This window comes from Mytilus galloprovincialis, chromosome 2, assembly GCF_965363235.1.
Source record: "Mytilus galloprovincialis chromosome 2, xbMytGall1.hap1.1, whole genome shotgun sequence".
In the NCBI taxonomy this organism is placed as follows: Eukaryota; Metazoa; Mollusca; class Bivalvia; order Mytilida; family Mytilidae; genus Mytilus; species Mytilus galloprovincialis.
This window is the reverse complement of record NC_134839.1, coordinates 68010061-68034194: the sequence shown is the minus strand read 5'-3', so window position 1 is coordinate 68034194 and position 24134 is coordinate 68010061. Positions and strand designations below refer to the sequence as shown.

Sequence of the window (24134 nt, the reverse complement as noted above, 5' to 3'; positions counted from 1 at the left end):
GTGGGTACAAAATGTTTGCTTTGAGCCATTGAATTTTATCCTTTAGTGAAAAAAAAGATAATTTCATTTTTGATAAAACAGTAGACAAACAATTAGTCATCTGTTACTTCCTAGGTTGTCTCCCCTTTGCAAAACTAATTGCACATAGAACTAAGATAATTGTGAGAATTCTTCCCTTTGGACAAGCAATTTCTTAAAATTGAAGTAAAAGGCAGTCTGCAAATTTTAATTAATAATTTCTGTATAATAACTCATCACAAATACCAGGATTATTGTATATTGTACTAGTAACTGACAAGTCTTTTTAAATAATAGTAATAGAAAAATACTAATAGATATGCTAGCTAATGACTGAAAATTATAATAATTGGTTTATTTATTACAAAAATGAAAAGTATGTTCCCTTAAGGATAAATGAATTCTACACAAGAAAATGTAAAATTAATATGATATTTCTTGTAACTTTCAGGTGGATTAACAGCAGTTATCTGGACAGATTTTGTTCAGGCAATTCTAATGATTTTAGGAGCTATAGCATTGATGATTTTGGGTAAGTATAGTACAGTTGATTCCTTTCATTTGCATAGCCTGTTTGTCAGATAAAATTATGCAATTAAGTGGAGTAGGCTAATATCCAAAATGCCAAATTACAAAGTCAAATAACATCGATAGTAAAGATCAGTAGGGAAACCCCAGAAGAAAGATGAACGGCCGCAATCATCTTACAACATATTGAATGATAATTTATTCTAATAAATGTTATATGTATGATGCCATACATGTTATTGTCTTCTTATTCTCTAAATAAATTCTAAGCACATTTTGTTTTTCGGACAGTTCCTTTAACTTGGACACAAAAATAGAACCAAATATTCTTAAAATACATTTTTTTTCTAAGAATCATATGTAAAACGTACATTATTACACTTTGGTTAATAAAAACTGTTTAACAATAAATATAATGCTAAAAAGTTTATTTTTTTAAAAATACATCTGTAATAAAGTATCTTTTATTTTGAAATGCAGTATTTACCGCTTGCACAGTGATGTTACACTGTAGTTTCGTATATGCAAAGCAGTAAAGGGAAAAGGGGCCCCTTAATGGGTTAATTGCTTGACAGGAGTGTTGAATGTGAAAAATATAATAGTTAAAATTAAATGCTCTACATCAAAATTACCAAAAAAAATAAATGTTTGACATAAAATTCTTCAATCATATATGAATGCTCTGTAACTTACAACATATATGCAAATCACCCCCAGCCACATTACTAGTGTCACATCAGATGGTCTTTGGAATTAGCAGGAGTCCTTGCTTTTCACCCAAATGTAATCTAATGGACAATGAGATAATAATCTCCACCAGTGACCAATTGACATAGAAGTTAACTACTATAGGTCATTGTACAGCCTTCAACCAAAAGCAAAACCAATACAGCATAGTAAGCTTAGTAAAAGGCCAGAAAATAACTAATGTAAAACAGTTCAAACGAAAAACTAACATCCTGATTAAGTATTTACTGTCATGTACAACACAATAAATAAAAATTGAACTTTATATCTGATTTCTATTTTATATTACAGCCTTTGCCAAAGTTGGTGGATTAAGTGGAATGGTGGAAAAATATCCCAATGCCATTGCTAATCAGACCATACCAAACACAACATGTGGATATCCTAGGAAGGACTATATGAACTTGTGGAGAGACAAAGATGCAGACATACCTTGGGCTGGAGTTATTGGACTGTCAATTAACTCCATATGGTATTGGTGTTCAGATCAGGTATTTACTTTCTATAGATTGGTATATTTTGTATAGTTGCCGTCACGTAAAATTGGCACCATGTTTTTTGTCAACAAAAATTTAAATGTCAGCCGCTTTTACTGAAGATGATGTTTTTCATTTAAAGGAAGTAAAATAATCTTGGATTATGAGAAGGTCACGATTATACAGTGCAAACACAATAAAAGGTAGGACAGTAGTGTATATTTGGACAGGATTTTTCTTCCCCTTATTGAAAAACATGATCTTTAGTAATCACGGTCAATATTTAAGAAAATTTTGACAAAAAACAGGGTGCCAATTTTACGTGACGGCGACTTATACTTATTTATTCTACTAATATAAAAATGAAGATGTGGTGTGATTGTCAATGAGACAACTATTCATAAGAGACCAAAATAACACAGAAATTAACAATTATAGGTGACTGTACGTAAGACAACTGGGGTATTAATCTTGCCCTTAATAAAATATTTGCCAGTGAATATGTAGAAAATATACTGACTGTTGAAATATCTTTTTGGGCGACAGTTAGGATTGAAAGGGTATATTTTAGAGTACATATATTCAACATATGAGATAGTTTGAAACATAGGGGCGTCTTAATTAAAATCCATAGAATTTTTTACTACGGTAATTTTTCAAGATGAAGATTTTATCATGCTTTTTTCAAAAATACAATAAAAATTATGGATTACAGGATTTTTTTCACGCTACATGTTGGGCAAAATTGTCAGATTTTGTATAGATTATGCATTGAAAATCCAATTTTGTGTGATACAAAGAAAACTACACCATAGAATTTTAAGATAAAATGTGAGAAGATAGCTCTCATAACATGCTTTCATATAAGAAAAAGAAAAATGGGGTCACTGGACAATTAAAATAGATAAATTCCAAAGCTTTCTATTGTAAAATCATTTTATCTGATTTATTTCTCCTACTATCTAAGTTATCTGCCCTTATTTGGCGAAGTTGACGGGAAAAATGAATCACACAAAATTTGTGTTGTTTAGAAAATACAGCTTCAAATATGATAAAACACATAATTTTTTCTATGTTAATATTAGAAGTTTTACACATAAATTACATAACTACTCTCAAAATAAAAATCTAGACCGATTGTTATCTTCTTTTTCAAAATCAAAGATGGAAGAAGACACCCGATCCACCTTAAGCTATTGTATATGTGTAGTACTCTAAAGTGCGCTGGGGATGCTAAAGTACAATGGTCACGCTAAAGTGAGATGGTCTACGCTAAAGTGTGATGCTTCCATACGCTAAAGTGCAATGGTCCGCGAAAATATAGACTTTAGAAACGTAGTTCGATAATGACGTTAACAGTTGTTAATACAAACTAAAAATGAACATGCCGGAAGATAGATTAGGAATATTTGATTAACAATTTTTACACCAAATGTCCATGACTTACGAGTAATTTATTTAATTTTTACAGTTCTTTGTTGGCTGAATCACAATCTTTTATGATTTATGGTTTTATGTGTTACAGTTTATTTTTTTCGAGTGCTGGAAGAAGGACTTGTATCCTACAGTCGACCATTTTACGATATAAATACAAAACAGTATGCCCATACTTATCCTGCTTCTATTTGAAGGGAACGGATACATTCGAATCATTGTTTATGTGGCAGTTTATTTTGTGATCCCCGTTAAAATGCCGTCAACTTGAATGAAACGTAACATTGGTAAAATAGAGATACATGTTTTCAAGCGTGAAATAAAATTTGTCTGCTAAGACATTAGTTCGTACTGTACATTGTAGGAAAATAAAACCTGTTTTTGTACTAGCTACGAAAAAGGAGAAAGCTCGGCAAACATTGCATTTCTCTTGTATTTAGATAAAACAGCTTATACAAACAAATGTTGCATATTTGGACAATGAACGAATTTTGTATTTTTAATTTTCAATGATAAATGTAAGGGAGGTTGTAACATTAGTGTGAACGGCAATCTTCACCAATTATCCAAATATTTAATACGCTCTGAATTTTTTAAAATTCATTTTACATGAAATATAATATTTGCAAAACATAAATTACCTTTACAGCAATTATTACTTGGTCTGACTTGTTAATTTAGAAACAAGCACTTCAGCCTACCGGTAAATTGTAAAGCCTATCACATATGCTATACCTTAGCATCATAGCTTTTGCAAAAAGACCTTTTTAACCTCTATGTATTAATACTTCGAATCTTACCCTTTGGACCATCACACTTTAGCTGATACCCCATTGTACTTTAGTGAACAAATAACCATGACACTTAAGTGTGAGACACCATGGTACTTAAGCGTAGACCATTGCACTTTAGCGTGATGAGACACCATCATACTTTAGCGTAGACTATCGCACTTTAGCGTGACCACCGCACTTTAGAGTACCATTGCACTTTAGAGTACTACATTTATATTTTCTTAACAATGTAATGCCAATTATTAACAAACTTTGAATTTAAGGGGTTATTTATGGATGGTGTACCTCACAAATTGTAATAAAGATATTGTAAGCAAATTTTTTTTGCAGATACTTTATTTGGTGTTAAACTTTTCCTATCCCTTTTCACAGCGATTTAATTTAGCAATTTTCAAATTTACTTGAAGTATTTGAATAAGAAACAGTGTAAGTTTTACATATTCACGATGATTTATATTCACTGTAATATTCTACGAAAATAAGTTAGTTTACAGTACATGTTTGTGTTTATTAAAAAAAAATGTACAATAAATACATTATTACAGTTCACAATTTCATGGCAGTATAATTCATGGTGATGAAACATTAAACATAATCACCTTAAATTTGACACAATTACAGGTGATTGTTCAGCGAACATTAGCAGCAAAGAACTTTGATCATGCCAAAGCAGGAACACTATTCTGTGGTTATCTTAAGATCCTACCCCTTTTCCTGCTTATTTTCCCAGGAATGATTGCCAGAATTCTATACCCAGGTGAGTATGATAATAAAGGGAATTTGTTTGTATAATCAGTAATCTATCTTCATCAATTCTGATGAATTGTAGGATTGATAATTGATGTTATCAGTAATAAAAGAAAATTCAAGTCATCATTAATTTCTGTAATTGATAATGAGATTTTTGAAATGGTAGACAATTGAAATTTTTCATAGCTAATCAGATGGCTGTATTTAGTAATTGTACAATCAATGTGCTAAAAATAATGATGAAAATTATGAATTGGTAATTGTGTGGCTCTTTTTATCTCTTTGCTCTGCACTTCTTTAGACCCTCTGCATCTATTGTGTAAATAATTTTTCATCTGCTATTCTTATTTCTAAACAGATATATATATTCTAGACTTCAAAAATATATCTGTCACTGTGTGAAACCCATTTTTATGTATGTTTCACTGCAAAATGCATTTCTTTGTACTATGTTGGAATATATTTTTAGACATTCAGAAGAAACAAAATCCAATGAACAAGGAATATTTTTTCCTGACAATTTTGTTTTTTTTTGGGGTTTAGTGAAGCCAAAGTTAAGGGCATAAGATACAGTTACAGGGGAGGAAATGAAGTTGCAATGGTAAAATTTTATTTTTGTGACATCAAACAGTGACATATCTAGAAAAGATGCATTTTTCGACTGATTTTTAGCTCACCTGACCTGAAAGGTCAAGTGAGCTTTTCTCATCACTTGGTGTCCGTTGTCCGGCGTCTGTCGTCCATAAACTTTTACAAAAATCTTCTCCTCTGAAACTACTAGACCAAATTTAACCAAACTTGGCCACAATCTTCCTTGGGGTATCTAGTTTAAAAAATGTGTCTGATGACCTGGCCATCAAACCAAGATGGCCGCCATGGCTAAAAATAGAACACAGGGGTAAAATGCAGTTTTTGGCTTATAACTCAAAAACCAAAGCAATTAAAGCAAATCTGACATAGGTAAAATTGATTATCAGGTCAAGATCTATCTGCCCTGAAATTTTCAGATGAATCGAACAGCCTGTTGTTGGGTTGCTGCCCCTGAATTGGTAATTTTTAAAGAAATTTTGCTGTTTTTGGTTATCTTGAATATTATTATAGATAGAGATAAACTGTAAACAGCAATAATGTTCAGCAAAGTAAGATTTACAAATAAGTCAACATGACTGAAATGGTCAGTTGACCCCTTTAGGAGTTATTGCCCTTTATAGTCAATTTTTAACCATTTTTCGTAAATCTTAGTAATCTTTTACAAAAATCTTCTCCTCTGAAACTACTGGGCCAAATTTAACCAAACTTGGCAACAATCATCTTTGGGGTATCTTATTTAAAAAATGTGTCCGGTGACCCGGCCATCTAACCAAGATGGCCGCCACGGCTAAAAATAGAATATAAGGGTTGACTTATAACTCAAAAACCAAAGCATTTAGAGCAAATCTGACAGAGTTTAATTGTTTATCAGGTCAAGATCTATCTGCCCTGAAATTTTCAGATGGATCGGACAACTGGTTGTTGGGTTGCTTTCCCTGAATTGATAATTTTAAGGAAATTTTGCTGTTTTTGGTTATTATCTTGAATTTTATTATAGATAGAGATAAACTGTAAACAGCAATAATGTTCAGCAAAGTAAGATCTACAAATAAGTCAACATGACCAAAATTGTCACAGAACTCCTTAAGGAGTTATTGTCCTTTATAGTCAATATTGAACAACTTTTCGTCATTTTTGTGACTTGTACAAAAATCTTCTTTTCTAAAACTATGGGCCAAATTTAACCAAACTTGGCCACAATCATTACAAGTGTATCTATTTTAAAAAAGTGTCTAATGACCCTGCCTGCCAACCAAGATGGTCGACATCAGTAAATACAGTAACAGGTGAGCGACACAGGCTCTTGAGAGCCTCTAGTTTTCATTCAAATTGATATAAATACTTTTGTCACAGTTTTCAAAAAAAAAGAACTAAACAGGATGACTTCATATTCAGAAGAAAGTTTGACATTGTTGATTTGTGAATTGTGTGAGTGCTTTTTTTTTTTGCAGGATAAATCCTCCCTTTTTACCAATACTATGAATAACAAGTAGGGGTATGCATAATATGACAATGTGTGCATTCTTGTTTTTAACAGAGTAAAGAATTTTATAACAAATCTCAATTTGAAGGGCAAGATAATGGCTCTTAAAAATTTGTCTCCTTTATATGTGTAAACCTGAGAACATGTTTGTGTTTGGCTTGATTTTGTGAGTTATCTCCCCTAACAGAGATATTTATTCTGGTTAATATGACATATCCTTATTAAAAAAATTTTAAAAATCAGCTCCAAATAAAAAATTTTCAAGCAAAAATTATTTCTTGTTGGCTAGTAGCAAGACATTGTAGTGAGCTGTTATGTGTGAGCGCTTTTTGATCTGTTGGCCACTTACATCCTGTTTACTATTTGAAAAACAATGTTTGCATTCTTGTTTTCAAATGATTAAAGAATTTTAAACAATTTCAGTTTGAACGGCAAGATAATGGCTCTTACTTTCCCTCCTTTATATGTGTAGACCTGAGAACATATTTATGTTTGTGCTTGATTTTGTGAGTTATCACCCCTATAAGAGATATTTACTATGGTCAATATGATATATCCTTATAAACAAATTTTAAGATAATCAGCTCCAAATAAAAAATGTTCAAGCAAAAATTATTTCTTGGTTCCTGCTGAAATTGAGAAACAGAAATTTGCTAAAAAAAATGTATTTCTTTTATCATATTTAGGTAAAATCACCATAATTGAAATAATGATTTATTATGATTTAACTATTCAATATATGATCAACTTCAGCAGGACACATTTTATACAAAAATAAAATATTACTACAATCTCTTAGAATGAACACAGAGTGTGCCTTTTTGCATGCTTTACTTGTGTATAAATTCTTGATTTTTAGCCGTTTCATGTTACGTACAAATGAATAGCACCAGTATATGATTTAAAATGATGATAATAGTCGTCCATAATAACCAGCCAGACATCAGAGAAAACAAGAAAGCAGTGCAGGAGCAGGATTTGGTAAAATAAATGCAGCAGAAAGGTTTTAAAGAATTTTGAGTAGAATTGCACATTTGCTTTAAGAAAAGCAGTAAAGCTGTTAGTGACACGTGCTTTCAATAGATAGGTGGGGGTTTCAGCTTGTATACATTACAGTTATAAATGTTATTGGAAGTTAAGCAATGAATACAAGTTAAAGCCCCTGCCTATCTTTTGATTGCAGATATCAATCTAAATTACAATGCTTGAGCAAACATTTATACATTATTTACTATATTATGAATAAATTAATACATTGCAGTATCATATCAGAATGCTTTTAAAATCTTTCTTTTGTTTAATCATTTAAGATGTTTATTCTTTAATGGAAAGTGGTCCAGAGAGTTAAAAAAGTTTTTTCAGTTTTATTTCAATTTGTTCAGAGTAGTTTCTTTTCAAGGATTGGTAGAAGATTTGCATGTTTGAATGATAAAAAGCAATAAGCTGTTAAAAAAATTTGTGTAAAAATCTTTTTAGCTCACCTGGCATGAAAGCCAATTTTCTTGTAAACTAAGTAGATACTGTAAAGAACAAAATTGATTAGCAAAACAACAGCTGCAAAAATATCATGACCAAAACCATTGAATGACCATAGGAGTTATTGCCCTTATAAGCAAATTTTTGACATTTTTTGTCGGTTAACTTGAAAACTGTAATAAAATGATGGTGACCTTACCAGACAGTACATTTTATAGGTTAGCTTTCCAGACTTATTGCAAAGGAAATAGAACCCCCCCCCCAAAAAAAAAAAAAAAATCAGTTGGTGATTACCTGTCCATTTAAACTTTTGCAAAGTACTCTGTCCCATTGAATATTTTATATTTATATACAGTAGTTTTTGTTCTCTATGGAGTTAATTCATTGGAAACTGCAAATTTATCATTGAAAAAACTATTCATTCATTGATAAACTTGGCCGTGTACAAAACAGAATATAAAACACAAGCTCATTAAACTGCTGAAAATAAATAAACCTATCAATTACAAAATAAACTATTGTTAAAACACAGCCTCATCTCAATGCTGTAACCTTGTAAGTGTTAATCTTTAATTATTTTTTATTGCATTTTTGTCTCTTAAATAATTTGATTAAATCTTTTGTACAACTCTGGCTCAAACATTTTTACAGCATGCATGTCTGTCCTTTTTGTTTTTTTTTTTTTGTGTTTTTTTGGGGGGGTTACTGTCTCCCCTTTTGTTTTGAACATGAACTCATAATCTATTTGATATGACTAGCTCTTGATAAGATATGAATTAGAATAGTATGAAAAATATGTGTCTAAAAATTCTTTAGTGCCAGATATTGTTACCATTCATCAATTTAAGGGCAAGTCTCAAAAGTGGCACTTAAAAATAGTTGACTGGAACTTATAACTTTGACTGGCTCTTAAAACTTTGACTGAAACTGTTAACTTTGACTGACACTTGAAACTTTGACTGACACTTGAAACTTTGACTGAACTTGAAACTTTGACTGACACTTGAAACTTTGACTGACACTTGAAACTTTGACTGAAACTGTAAACTTTGATTAAAAATGTAAACTTTGACTGAAACTGTAAACTTTGACTGTCACTTAAAACTTTGACTGACACTTAAAACTTTGACTGACACTTAAAACTTTGACTGGCACTCAAACTTTGACTGGCACTGAAAACTTTGACAGACACTTAAAAAACTTTGACTGAAACTGTAAACTTTGACTGTCACTTAAAACTTTAACTGTCACTTAAAAGTTTGACTGTCACTTAAAACTTTGACTGTCACTTAAAAGTTTGACTGTCACTTAAAACTTTGACTGTCACTTAAAACTTTTAGTAAATTTTTGTTGAAATGGGAAACTTTTAATTATCATGAAAAAACAAATAACTTCCAACTGTGGATAGCTTCATATGTTTGGGCCAGTCATTATCAAGCTAACTAAAGAAATATAACTTTTGACATTTTACTAGAAAATAATAGTGAGGTGACCATGGTAGTACCCTCTGCATCAACATTCCAGCCTGTGTTTAACCAGTTATTTTAGAGACGACATCAAAAGATTGATGTAGGATAAAAAACTTAAATCAAATAGTTTGGAGGGGTGGGGGGTCAACATTGCTGCAAGTTTTGTTTATCCAAAATCGATTTTACATATATCCATATAGGTAAATCAATTTTCCCAAATTAAGTTAAGAGGGGGTGGGGTCAGTGAAAAAACTGTGAATTAAGTTTTTAATCCTACATTCTACTTTTGATGTCGTCCCTTACAGGATTAAATTGAAATCTTGCTGAGTCATACCATTCAATACATCAGAATAATAAAAATATCTTATGGCTAGTTTTTTTCTTTAGATATGTTTGAACTAGTTTTAAAATATTGATTGAACTCTTATTTCTCATATACTCGTGTTTACAATTTATTTTGATAAAGTAATGCATCTTTGGGATTATATGAGTGACCTTTATTCATGTCACTTGGATGAATTTGAATTAAGAGACTTTGGGTTATTGCAACTTGGGTTTGCTGACTCTTCCCAAGCAATTGTCTGATTGCTTAATTTAAATCACCAATATAACACACATACATTTTATTGAGGAAGGGGTTGGAGCAAGGCAAACATTGTATTTCTAGATACTGGAGATTCATTAACTTAATATTAGTTGTATACCAATTTTCATGGATTTCCTGGGAACAGGGGAACCACGAATTTGAATGTTCAACGAATTATAAATTTGCAAAAAAAAATGTATGCAGACTTTGCAAAAACAAACGAAGTTAAATATCCATGTAAATGCAAGTTTTCCTCAAAACCACGAAAACTGGTATCCACGAAATAAATGAATCCACAGTACCTTGTTTAGGTATCTCAACTGCTTAAAGAACTGCTACACTGCATGCTTTAATATTATCTTATTCTTGAGCATGAGCATGTTTTCTGTTAATATTTTGTGTGTTCCCATTCATATTTTATGATTTTCATTTTAATTGAAATAAAATACTATATAAATAAACAAATGAATCATGATCATGCTGATTGTTCAAGCTCTTTTCTTGAATGTATATGTAAATGTATATGCATAATTATTCATTATTTGATTGTAGGAAAAGATATTATGTACTATTAATCAAGTAATATCCATGTGTGTTATTTGAATTATGAATTAATGCATATATTTCATTTTTGCTATGTCTGTGCATTAAACTACACAACAATAATAAAGATATAATCATTATTTGAAACTTGAAATGTACTTTCATTTGGTCATACATATTTATTCATGTTTTCTGGATTTTTTGTTGAAAATCATTGAACAACAAGCGGCAACTACTTGAAAGGGGGTAGAAAAATATTAATTATTGTAAGAAAGGCTACAATAAAAAAACAATAGATGGATTTGTCTTTAAACAAATGTACAAAAAATTGTAGAAATAAATTCCAATAAAAGTTTTAGGCTGTGGTATTTTGGAAGCAGACGTAAAAATGGAATTTTTGCTGATGGTAGTTCCAACTTATACAATTAATAATGTGTATATTTTGTAGATACTGTAGGGTGTGCCACACCTGAGACTTGTATGGAAGTTTGTGGTAGTAGGTCAGGATGTAGTAATATTGCCTATCCTTCACTAGTAATTGATTTGATGCCACCAGGTAAGTCATTGTCTTAACTGTAAGGAGGATTGTGGCAGTAGGTCAGAATGTAGTAATATTGCCTAACCTTCATTATTCTTTGATTTAATGCCACCAGGTAAGTCATTATCATAACTGTAAGGAGGATTGTGAGAGTAGGTCAGAATGTAGTAATATTGCCTATTCTTCACCAGTCAATAAGTTAATGCCACATGGCGAGTCATTGCTAAAACTATATGGAGGTTTGTTATATAGAAGGTAAGAATGTAGTTATATTGCCTATCCTCTAGTAATTAATTTGATGCCATCACGGGTAAGTCATTGCCATCACTCTAACAATAGATGAGAATTGTCTAGCCTTCATTATTTATAAAATTTATGTTGCAAGGCAATTCATTTTCATTAGTGTTTGGAGATTTGTGGTATTGTTTATAGTGTCCACTTAGATTTGTTATGATTTTGGTTTTTGTCGAGCCTTCCACTTTAGTAGAAAAAGCGATCCTAAGCGATCCTACATTCCGTCGTCGTTGTCGTCGGCGGTGTCCACAAATAATTCACTCTGTGGTTTTAGTTTTTGAAATTTTAAAAACTTTCTTAAACTATACTGGATTTCTACCAAACAGACAGAAGCTTGTATATGATCATAAGAAAGTATCCAGAAGTAAATTTTGTAAAAATAAAGTTCCATTTTTTTCGTATTTTACTTATAAATGGACTTAGTTTTTCTGCGAGGAAACATTACATTCACTCTGTGGTCAAAGTTTTTAAAATTTTAATAACTTTCATAAACTATCCATGATTTATACCAAACTTGGACAGAAACTTGTTTATGATGATAAGATAGTATCAAGAAGAAAATTTTGTAAAAATGAATTTCCACTTTTCCGTATTTTACTTAGAAATGGACTTAGTTTTTTTGCCAGAAATAAAACATTCACTCTGTGGTTTAAGTTTTTAAAATTTTTATAATGTTCTTAAACTATCCTGGATTTCTACCAAACTTGGACAAAAGCTTGTTTCTGATCATAAGATATTATTGAGAAGTAAATTTTGTGAAAAAAAAATCCACTTTTTCCGTATTTTACTTATAAATGGACTTAGTTTTTCTTCCAGTTAACATTACATACAGTCTGCAGTTAAAGTTTATAAACATCTATTAGATTCATAAACTATCCTGGATTTTTACCAAACTTGGAAGCTTCTTTCAATCAAAAGACAGTATTGAGAGGGAAATTTTTATTGATGTTTTTCCTCATTTTTGTTGAGTCGGCGATTAACAGCAAAAGTAGGCGAGACACTGGGTTCTGTGGAACCCTTACGAATTTTTGTATTTTGTTAACTAATGCAGATATTTATTATTAAGATACCTGATATTTTCTGCTTGTAGATGTACTTCATATATAACCTTTTTATTAAAGGAGCAAGAGGCTTGATGCTTGCTGTAATGTTGGCTGCCTTGATGTCCTCTCTTACTTCCATATTTAACAGCAGTTGTACTATCTTTGCTATGGATATCTGGTTGCACATAAGGAAGAAGGCTTCTGAGTTGGAGATCATGATTATTGGCAGGTAGATTGTAAAAATAATGGCACAAAGATGTATTGTAGTTTTTAAATCTATGACATTAAAGAACAAACAGACCCAGAAAAATGGTCTTTATAGAATTGCATGTGCTTGTCATTTTATGTTTTAAATTATGTTTATGTTGGTAATTTGACCCTAATCAGTCTTCAGAAGTCATCTTGAAGGTTTATTTGACAGGGTTTAGTCTAAAACACCTTTTAACAAATGCTGACACTTAATATGTTGCTTTTTAATTGCACATTTTAAACTAACTATTTATTATATTTTTTATTTTGAAAGAGTGTTGTAACTTTGAAAACATGCTCTAATTTAGTTACCCTCTTATACTATACTATGAATAAATTTGGTGTATTCACTGTATTCTGATTGGTTAAAAGTATTACTTTTATTAGCTCACCTGGGCCAAGTGAGCTTTTCTCATCACTTTGCGTCTGGCGTCATCCGGCGTCCTTAACTTTTACAAAAAACTTCTCCCCTAAAACTACTGTGCCAAATTAAACCAAACTTGGCCACAATCATCATTAGGGTATTTAGTTTAAAACATGTGTCCGATGACCCAGCCAACCAACCAAGATGGCCGCCATGGCTAAAAATAGAACATAGGGGTAAAATGTAGATTTTGGCTTATATTCAGAGCAAATCTGACAGGGTAAAATTGTTTATCAGGTCAAGATCTATCTGCTCTGAAATTTTCAGATGAATCAGAGAACCTGTTGTTGGGTTGCTGCTCCTAAATTGGTAATTTTAAGGAAATTTTGCCATTTTTTGGTTATTATCTTGAATATTATTATAGATAGAAGTAAACTGTGAACAGCAATAATGTTCAGCAAAGTAAGATCTATAAATAAGTCAACATGATCAAAATGGTCAATTGACCCATTAAGGAGTTACTGCCCTTTTTAGCCATTTTTAATAATTTTTCGTAAATTTTTGTAAACTTTTACAAAAATCTTCTTCTGTGATACTACTAAGGCAAATTTAACCAAACTTGTCCACAATCATCATTAGGGTATGTAGTTTTAAAATGTGTCTGTTGACCAAGCCAGCCAAGCAAGATGGCTGCCATGGCTAAAAATAGAACATAGGGGTAAAATATAGGTTTTGACTTATAACTCTGAAACCAAAGCATTTAGAGCAAATCTGACAGGGTTAAAATTGTTTATCAAGTCAAGATCTATCTGCCCTGAAATTTTTAGATGAATCAGACAACCTGTTGTTGGGATGCTACCCCTTAATTGGTAATTTTAAGGAAATTTTGCCATTTTTGAATATTATCTTGAATATTATTATAGAAAGAGATAAACTGTAAACAGCAATAATGTTCAGCAAAGTAAGATCTACAAATAAGTCTGCATGACCAAAATGGTCAGATGACCCCTTAAGGAGTTATTGCCCTTAATAGTAATTTTTTACCAATTTTTCGTAAATTTTTGTTATCTTTTACAAAAATCTTCTCCCCTTTGTAACAACTGGACCAAATTTAACAAAACTTAGCCACAATCATTATTAGGGTATCTAGTTTAAAAAATGTGTGCGGTGACCCAACCAACCAACCAAGATGGCTGTCATGGCTTAGAATATGACATAGTGGTAAAATGTAGATTTTGGCTTATAACTCTGAAACCAAAGCATTTATAGCAAATCTGACATGCTGTTAAATCGTTTATCAAGTCAATATCTATCTGCCCTATTATTTTCAGATGAATTGGACAACTGGTTGTTGGGTTGCTGCCCCCCAATTGGTAATTTTTAAGGAAATTTTGCGGTTTTCCCATCACTTGGCGTCCGGCGTCCGTCGTCCATTGTCGTTAACTTTTACAAAAATCTTCTCCTCTGAAACTACTGGGCCAAATTAAACCAAACTTGGCCACAATCATCATTGGGGTATCTAGTTTAAAAAATGTGTCCAGTAACCCAGCCATCCAACCAAGATGGCCGCCATGGCTAAAAATAGAACATAGGGGTAAAATGCAGTTTTTGGCTTATAACTCAAAAACCAAAGCATTTAGAGCAAATCTGACGGAGTAAAATTGTTTATCAGGTCAAAATCTATCTGCCCTTAAATTTTCAGATGAATTGGACAACCCGTTGTTGGGTTGCTGCCCTAAATTGGTAAGTTTAAGGAAATTTTGCTGTTTTTGGTTATTATCTTGAATACTTTTATAGATAGAGATAACCTGTAAACAGCAATAATGTTTAGAAAAGTAAAATTTACAAATAAGTCAACATGACTGAAATGGTCAATTGACCCCCTAAGGAGTTATTGTCCTTTATAGTCAATTTTTAACAATTTTCACAAAATTTGTAAATTTTTACTAACATTTTCCACTGAAACTACTGGGCCAAGTTCATTATAGATAGAGATAATTGTAAGCAGCAAGAATGTTCAGTAAAGTAAGATTTACAAACACATCACCATCACCAAAACACAATTTTGTCATGAATCTATCTGCTTCTTTTGTTTAATATTCACATATACCAAGGTGAGCGACACAGGCTCTTTAGAGCCTCTAGTTGGTTATTATCTTGAATATTATTATAGATAGAGATAAACTGTAAACAGCAATAATGTTCAGCAAAGGAAGATCTACAAATAAATTACATGACCAAAATGGTCGGTTGACCCCTTAAGGAGTTATTGCCCTTTGTAGTAAATTTTTAACAATTTTCATTCATTTGGTAAATTTTTGTAAATTTTTACAAAATATTTTCCTCTGTTTCTAAAAGGCCAAGTTTATTATGAATAGAGCAAAATTGTAAGTAGCAAGAATGTTCAGTAAAGTAAAATCTATTTTATCTATTTTAATTTATTTTGAATTTAATGAACCATAAAATTCATTTTTGACTCTTCACATTTTACATAATCTTTGCGGATTATTCAATGTGAAGAGTCAAAAATTGATTGTATGGTTCAATAAATACAAAATAAATAATAGCCATTCATTAAATAAAATATAAATTCTTTTGTATTTCACTTGTGAAATACTGAGATTGCAGTTAGTTAAAGGTGTCAGTCACAACGCATGCTGGCAAAGTAGAGAAAATAGTATACATTTGTTATTTTAAAAACAGTTATTATGGAATGATTATTATCTGCTGATATTCTAAGCAAAGATGATTTGTTTTTCAGGGTATTTGTTGTGGTTTTAGTTGTAATCAGTATAGTCTGGATCCCTGTTTTAAGAGCCTCAGAAGGAAGTGAACTGTTTGTGTACATACAAGAAGTATCCAGTTTTATGCAGCCTCCAATATGCTGTGTATATCTCCTGTCCATTTTATGGGATAGATTGAATGAATTGGTAATCACTGTAGTAGAATTTTGTATATATTTTAAAGATTAAGATGCAATGTTTATTTCTACAGTCTCATAAAAAATGTGTCACCTGACAGATATGGAGTGATCATTATATGTGAAGATATCTGAAGTACCATTGGCAAACCACCAAGTAACTAAATAGTCATATCATTTACTGAACAATTTGTATATTATCATTTTTAGCTCACCTAGCCCGAAGGGCCAAGTAAGCTTTTCCCATCACTTGGCGTCCGTCCGTCGTCCGTTGTCCGTCGTCGTCATCGTCGTGGTCCGTCGTCGTTAACTTTTACAAAAATCTTCTCCTCTGAAACTACTGGACCAAATTAATCCAAACTTGGCCACAATCATCATTGGGGTATCTAGTTTAAAAAATGTGTGACGTGACCCGGCCAACCAACCAAGATGGCCGCCATGGCTAAAAATAGAACATAGGGGTAAAATGCAGTTTTTAGCTTATAACTCAAAAACCAAAGCATTTAGAGCAAATCTGACATTTGAAAAATTGTTTATCAGGTCAAGATCTTTCTGCCCTCAAATTTTCAGATGAATCCGACAACCCGTTGTTGGGTTGCTGCCCCTGATTGGTAATTTTAGGGAATTTTTGCTGTTTTTATACGACCGCAAAATTTGAAAAAATTTTCGTCGTATATTGCTATCACGTTGGCGTCGTCGTCTGCGTCGTCGTCTGCGTCGTCGTCGTCGTCCGAATACTTTTAGTTTTCGCACTCTAACTTTAGTAAAAGTGAATAGAAATCTATGAAATTTTAACACAAGCTTTATGACCACAAAAGGAAGGTTGGGATTGATTTTGGGAGTTTTGGTCCCAACATTTAGGAATTAGGGGCCAAAAAGGGCCCAAATAAGCATTTTCTTGGTTTTCGCACTATAACTTTAGTTTAAGTTAATAGAAATCTATGAAATTTTGACACAAGGTTTATGACCACAAAATAAAGGTTGGGATTGATTTTGGGAGTTTTGGTTCCAACAGTTTAGGAATTAGGGGCCAAAAAAGGGCCCAAATAAGCAATATTCTTGGTTTTCGCACAATAACTTTAGTTTAAGTAAATAGAAATCAATGAAATTTGAACACAATGTTTATGACCACAAAAGGAAGGTTGGTATTGATTTTGGGAGTTTTGGTCACAACAGTTTAGGAATTAGGGGCCAAAAAGGGACCCAAATAAGCATTTTTCTTGGTTTTCGCACCATAACTTTAGTATAAGTGAATAGAAATCTATGAAATTTAAACACAAGGTTTATGACCATAAAAGGAAGATTGGTATTGATTTTGGGAGTTTTGGTCCCAACAGTTTAGGAATAAAGGGCCCAAAGGGTCCAAAATTAAACTTTGTTTGATTTCATCAAAAATTGAATAATTGGGGTTCTTTGATATGCCGAATCTAACTGTGTATATAGATTCTTAATATTTGGTCCCGTTTTCAAATTGGTCTACATTAAAGTCCAAAGGGTCCAAAATTAAACTTAGTTTGATTTTAACAAAAATTCAATCCTTGGGGTTCTTTGATATGCTGAATCTAAAAATGTACTTAGATTTTTTATTATTGGCCCAGTTTTCAAGTTGGTCCAAATCGGGGTCAAAAATTAAACTTTGTTTGATTTCATCAAAAATTGAATAATTGGGGTTCTTTGATATGCCAAATCTAACTGTGTATGTAGATTCTTAATTTTTGGTCCTGTTTTAAAATTGGTCTACATTAAAGTCCAAAGGGTCCAAAATTAAACTAAGTTAGATTTTAACAAAAATTGAATTCTTGGGTCTCTTTGATATGCTGAATCTAAACATGTACTTAGATTTTTGATTATGGGCCCAGTTTTCAAGTTGGTCCAAATCAGGATCCAAAATTATTATATTAAGTATTGTGCAATAGCAAGAAATTTTCAATTGCACAGTATTCAGCAATAGCAAGAAATCTTCAATTGCACAGTATTGTGCAATAGCAAGAAATCTTCAATTGCACAGTATTGTGCAATAGCAAATATTTTCAATTGCACAGTATTGCACAATAGCAAGAAATATCTAATTGCACAATATTGTGCAATAGCAAGAAAATCCAATTGGATTTCAATTGGAGTTATCTTTCTTTGTCCAGAATAGTAGTTGAATCAACTTAAATCATTGTTTTATACAATATACAATGTATATTCACTTTTACTACCAACTGATAGATTAAAACAATCTTTACCATTCAGTAATAACAAACACTTTTTTACATTTTAATATTTTATGATGTATTTAAATGAGTAGTTATTGTTGCAAACTTCATTAGAAATTTGAATTGAGATCAGTTTTGAAATAAGGGAAAGGGGGATGTGAAAAAAAAATTGGGGGGTCAATTTTTTTCATTTCAGATTTCATAAATAAAAAGAAAATTTCTTCAAACATTTTTTTGAGAGGATTAATATTCAACAGCATAGTGAATTGCTCAAAGGCAAAAAATTTTTTTAAGTTCATTAGACCACATTCGTTCTGTGTCAGAAACCTATGCTGTGTCAACTATTTAATCACAATCCAGATTTAGAGCTGAATCCAGCTTGAATGTTGTGTCCATACTTGCCCCAACCGTTCAGGGTTCAACCTCTGTGGTCGTATAAAGCTGCGCCCTGCGGAGCATCTGGTTGGTTATTATCTTGAATATTATTATAGATAGAGATAAACTGTAAACAGCAATAATGTTCAGCAAAGTAAGATTTACAAATAAGTCAACATGACCGAAATGGTCAGTTGACCACTTTAGGAGTTATTGCCCTTTATAGTCAATTTTTAACCATTTTTCGTAAATCTTAGTTATCTTTTACAAAAATCTTCTCCTCTGAAACTACAGGGCCAACTTAAACCAAACTTGGCCACAATTGTCATTGGGGTATCTAGTTTAAAAAATGTGTGGCGTGACCCGGCCAACCAACCAAGATGGCCGCCATGGCTAAAAATAGAACATAGGGGTAAAATGCAGTTTTTGGCTTAAAACTCAAAAACCAAAGCATTTAGAGCAAATCTGACAGAGGTTTAAAGTGTTTATCAGGTCAAGATCTATCTGTCCTTAAATTTTCAGATGAATCGGACAACCTGTTGTTGGATTGCTGCCCCTGAATTGGTATTTTTAAGGAAATTTTGCTGTTTTTGGTTATTATCTTGAATATTATTATAGATAGAGATAAACTGTAAACAGCAATAATGTTCAGCAAAGTAAGATTTACAAAAAAGTCAACATGACCAAAATGGTCAGTTGACCCATTAAGGAGTTATTGCCCTTTATAGTAAATATTTAACAATTTTCGTAAATTTTTGTAAATTTTTAGAATATATTTTCCACTGTAATTACTGGGCCAAGTTTATTATAGATAGAGATAATTGTAGCAAGAAGAATGTCCAGTTAAGTAAGATCTACAAACATATCATGATCCCCAAAACACAATTTTGTCATGAATTTATCTGTGTCCATTGTTTAATATGCACATAGACCAAGGTGAGCGACACAGGCTCTTGAAAGCCTCTAGTTTTGTTTTTTTAGGGAGCATTCTCTGGTTTGGTGATAGGTATGGTAGTTGGATTGATCCGGTTTATTGTGGAATATTCCTACACTGTACCAGATTGTGGTGATCCAGCACCAGATCCACGACCAGCGATTGTATCCAAGTTTCATTACTTGTATTTCTCCATCTTTGTTTTTTGCCTGACCGGCATAACAGCTATTGTTATCAGTTTGTTGACCAAACCTATTGACAAACGATGTGTAAGTAACACTAATGAAGAAACAAACAATCATCTTATAGTATTTTATAACTATAAAGCATGCTTTCATTTACTCTAAACTTTAAAACGGACAATTGCTATTGTAAATCTATAGAAATATCAATACATAGATATACGAAGATGAGGTATGGGTGCCAATGAAACACCTCTCCATCCAAGTCACAACTTCTAAAAATAAACCATTATAGGTCAAAGTACGGTCTTCAACACGGAGCCTTGGCTCACACCTCTCATACCAAACAGCGAGCTATATTAAACATGTATATTTAATTTTTTCTTTGATATGTTGCAACTTTTATTTTATTGTTTTCATAGATTGCGATGAAAAAACAAAATTTGGAGAAAGGAGTTGACTTCTCATGGCTTAAAGGAGAAGGTTCACGAAGGGTTAAAATTGGCCCTTATTTTTTCATGTTTTTTAAATTGGGGCAAAAAATTACAAATTTCACATAGAAATACTTGTGATAATACTACTAAGACAAAAATATTTTTTTCTGGCACTTTCCTTTACTATTTATGGAGCAATGACCCCTTAAATGAGCATAATTTGTATTAAAAGGTCAATTTTGGTACTTTTTGTCCATAATTTTAATTGTTTTTGGCATAATTAACCTTGGCCTACATCTACGATCCAAAAAGTTTTTATATTGATGAAATCTATATCAAAATCAGAATCTTTTGGTTACAACACATTCTGGATCTTAGGTGGCGGCCAAGGTGTTTCAAAAGCTTTTAGGTCTGAAAAATGCACAAAATCATATTTTGACAAAATGACCAAAATGGGCTTACTTTGGCGAATATCTTGTAGTCTTATAAAAAGAACTGACATTTTTAGCATTTATACTTTGGAAATAGACCCATTTACGAACCAAATTGAGACCTTTTTGGTGTTTTATGATAAAGTTGATACTTTAGGCCATTTTGTGCCATTAGTGAACCTTGTCCTTTAATAATTTAATCAAAGTGTGTTTAGTCGTTTGTCAGTGTTTTTTTTCTCTTTTTCTCTCATATCCTATATTTTTAGCTAGAACGTTTGACCTGGAAGACTCGACACAGTAAACGTCCTAGACTGGACATTGATAAGGTAATGAATGATGCATCAATACCAGAACTAGTATCCTATGTTGAAAATGATAATAATGGTTCTCCTGAAAAAGACAAGACTGAAATGGATGTCTTCAGAGAGAAAGAAATTACAGGAAAGGAGGAAGCAAAAGAGGAGATAATTGATAACAGTAGTATTAGTATGAAAGAAAAAGAGGCATTGAATGAACAACACAATCCAGTGGAAGTGGTGTTAGAGGATAAACATAATGAAGTCACATACAATGGTAAATATAGAGATATTGCTGATTACAATACTGTAACCTATCTAATCCGACACCAGAGTATTCCAACATCCTGCTTTAACCTACACGTTTTTCTGGTTTCAAAATATGCCTATCCTTGCAGAAAAACCGTGAGTATTCTAACACCCTTCTTAATCTGACATATTTTTCTGGTCCCCCAGTGTGTTGTATTATATATAATTAGACAGTTTACACTGTATTGATAAAATTAATTACCATTTGAATCAGAATACTTTCACATAAGGAGCTATTTCACAAGGACCTCTTGAATCCATTTGGGTAATTTAAATATTGAAACAAGATTTTGTTTACTTGGATGAAGGCAATGTCAGCTTTTGCCAACAATTGGCATATGTCCTCCCAGGTATCTGTATATCAGCTTTGGAATCAAGTTTTGATTTTTCTTGTGAATAAACTGAAATTAATATGGACGAGATATTCCATACAAGGTCCTTACTAAGTGTTCCTATTTTGTTACTAATTTGTTCAATAACATTGCTGCCATGACCTTTTCTAATTTCTGATTGGCTTAATTTAAGGAAACTTCTTCTCAAAAGTAGGTGAACATATGGATACCAAGCAAGGCAGAATTGATCCTGTGAAGGTTATTAGCTTGCAATATGTTTCTTGAGTGCTGATGAAAAGTTCAAAATGGCTGCCAACGGAAGTGACTCAGTAGCCTAAAGGGTAGCAGATCATGTTGCTGAAATAGTACCAATCAATCTACTCATGCCACTGAGTACTCTCTTGCAGAATTTAAATGTACTACATGTACATTTTGTATACATATTGATTTTGTATTTTTAAATGTTTTTTCCAGAACCTATAAGCATATTCAAGAGAATAGCACATTGGTTATGTGGGATGGATGAAAGCAGCAGAAGATCTTTAGCTAGTCATGGTGTTGTGCGAGAAGATATGGTGTCAATTAAAGAAAACAGGAAGTGGAAGATTACATCTAATGTATTAGCTGTGTTTCTAATGGGTGTGGTTGTCTTTCATTTTATATACTTTGCTTGAATGTGCCATAAGTATTACTAATATTTTAGTCTTGATTCCATATTATAATGATTAAATCTTGGTAGTCTTGATTCCATATTATAATGATTAAATCTATAGTAGACTTGATTCTATATTATAATGTTTAAATCTATGGTAGTCTTGATTCCATATTATAATGATTAAATCTTGGTAGTCTTGATTCCATATTATAATGATTAAATCTATGGTAGTCTTGATTCCATATTATAATGATTAAATCTATGGTAGTCTTGATTCATATTATAATGATTAAACCTATAGTAGTCTTGATCCCATATTATAATGATTAAATCTATAGTATTCTTGATCCCATATTATTATGATTAAATCTATAGTATTAAGGTACAATGAACCATGCTGTCGTTACTCTTTATACATACTTATAACAAATCCTATTTTTCATAAACATTTGATGCAAACTTATCCACAAATTTTAATCTTGGTTGTTTATCTGACTACTGAATAAACTAGAGGCTCTAAAGAGCCTGTGTCGCTCACCTTGGTCTTGTGCATATTAAACAATGGACACGGATAAATTCATGACATAATTGTGTTTTGGTGATAGTGATGTGTTTGTAGATCTTACTTTACTGAACATTCTTGTTGCTACAATTATCTCTATCTATAATGAACTTGGCCCAGTAATTACAGTGGAAAATATTTTCTAAAAATTTACAAAAATTTATGAAAAATGTTAAAAATTAACTATAAAGGGCAATAACTCCTTAAGGGGTCAATTGACTATTTTGGTCATGTAAACTTATTTGTAGATCTTATTTTGCTGAACGTTATTGCTGTATACAGTTTATCTGTATCTATAATAATATTCAAGATAATAACAAAAAACAGCAAAATTTCCTTAAAATTACCAATTCAGGACAGTAACCTAACAACGGGTTGTCCGATCCATGTGAAAACATCAGGGCAGATAGATCTTGACCTGATAAACAATTAAACCCTGTCAGATTTTCTCTTAATGCTTCGGTTTTTGAGTTATAAGCCAAAAACTGCATTTTACCCCTCTGTTCTATTATTAGCCGTGGCAGCCATTTTGGTTGATTGGCCAGGTCACGCCACACATTTTTTAAACAAGTTACCCCAATGATGATTGTGGCCAAGTTTAGTTTAATTTGGCCCAGTAGTTTCAGAGAAGAAGATTTTTGTAAAAGATTACTAAGATTTATGAAAAAATGGTTAAAAATTGACTATAAAGGGCAATAACTCCTTCAGGGGTCAACTGACCATTTTGGTCATGCTGACTTATTTGTAAATCTTACTTTGCTGAACATAATTGCTGTTTACAGTTTATCTCTATCTATAATAATATTCAAGATAATAACCAAAAACAGCAAAATTTCCTTAAAATTACCAATTCAGGGGCAGCAACCCAACAACAGGTTGTCCGATTCATCTGAAAATTTCAGGACAGATAGATCTTGACCTGATTAACACTTTTACCACATGTCAGATTTGCTCTAAATGCTTTGGTTTTTGAGTTATAAGCCAAAAACTGCATTTTACCCCTATGTTCTATTTTTAGCCATGGTGGCCATCTTGGTTGGTTGGCCGGGTCATGCCACACATTTTTTAAACTAGATATCCCAAAGATGATTGTGGCCAAGTTTGGATTAATTTGGCCCAG

At 32.0% G+C, this 24134-nt stretch overlaps 1 protein-coding gene across 1 annotated transcript in view; it reads left to right on the top strand.

Moving 5' to 3' along the window:
* Nucleotides 1-22990, top strand: part of LOC143064207 (sodium/glucose cotransporter 4-like) — a 46114-nt gene extending 23124 nt beyond the window's left edge. The window contains exons 7-15 of the mRNA XM_076236859.1: nt 470-550; nt 1585-1784; nt 4619-4754; nt 11344-11451; nt 12849-12999; nt 16145-16313; nt 19861-20082; nt 21127-21433; nt 22272-22990. Of these exons, the coding sequence (XP_076092974.1) occupies nt 470-550; nt 1585-1784; nt 4619-4754; nt 11344-11451; nt 12849-12999; nt 16145-16313; nt 19861-20082; nt 21127-21433; nt 22272-22471 (1574 nt within the window). The 3' untranslated portion in view covers nt 22472-22990. The remainder of the gene's footprint in view (nt 1-469; nt 551-1584; nt 1785-4618; nt 4755-11343; nt 11452-12848; nt 13000-16144; nt 16314-19860; nt 20083-21126; nt 21434-22271) is intronic.
* Nucleotides 22991-24134: the final 1144 nt, after the last annotated feature.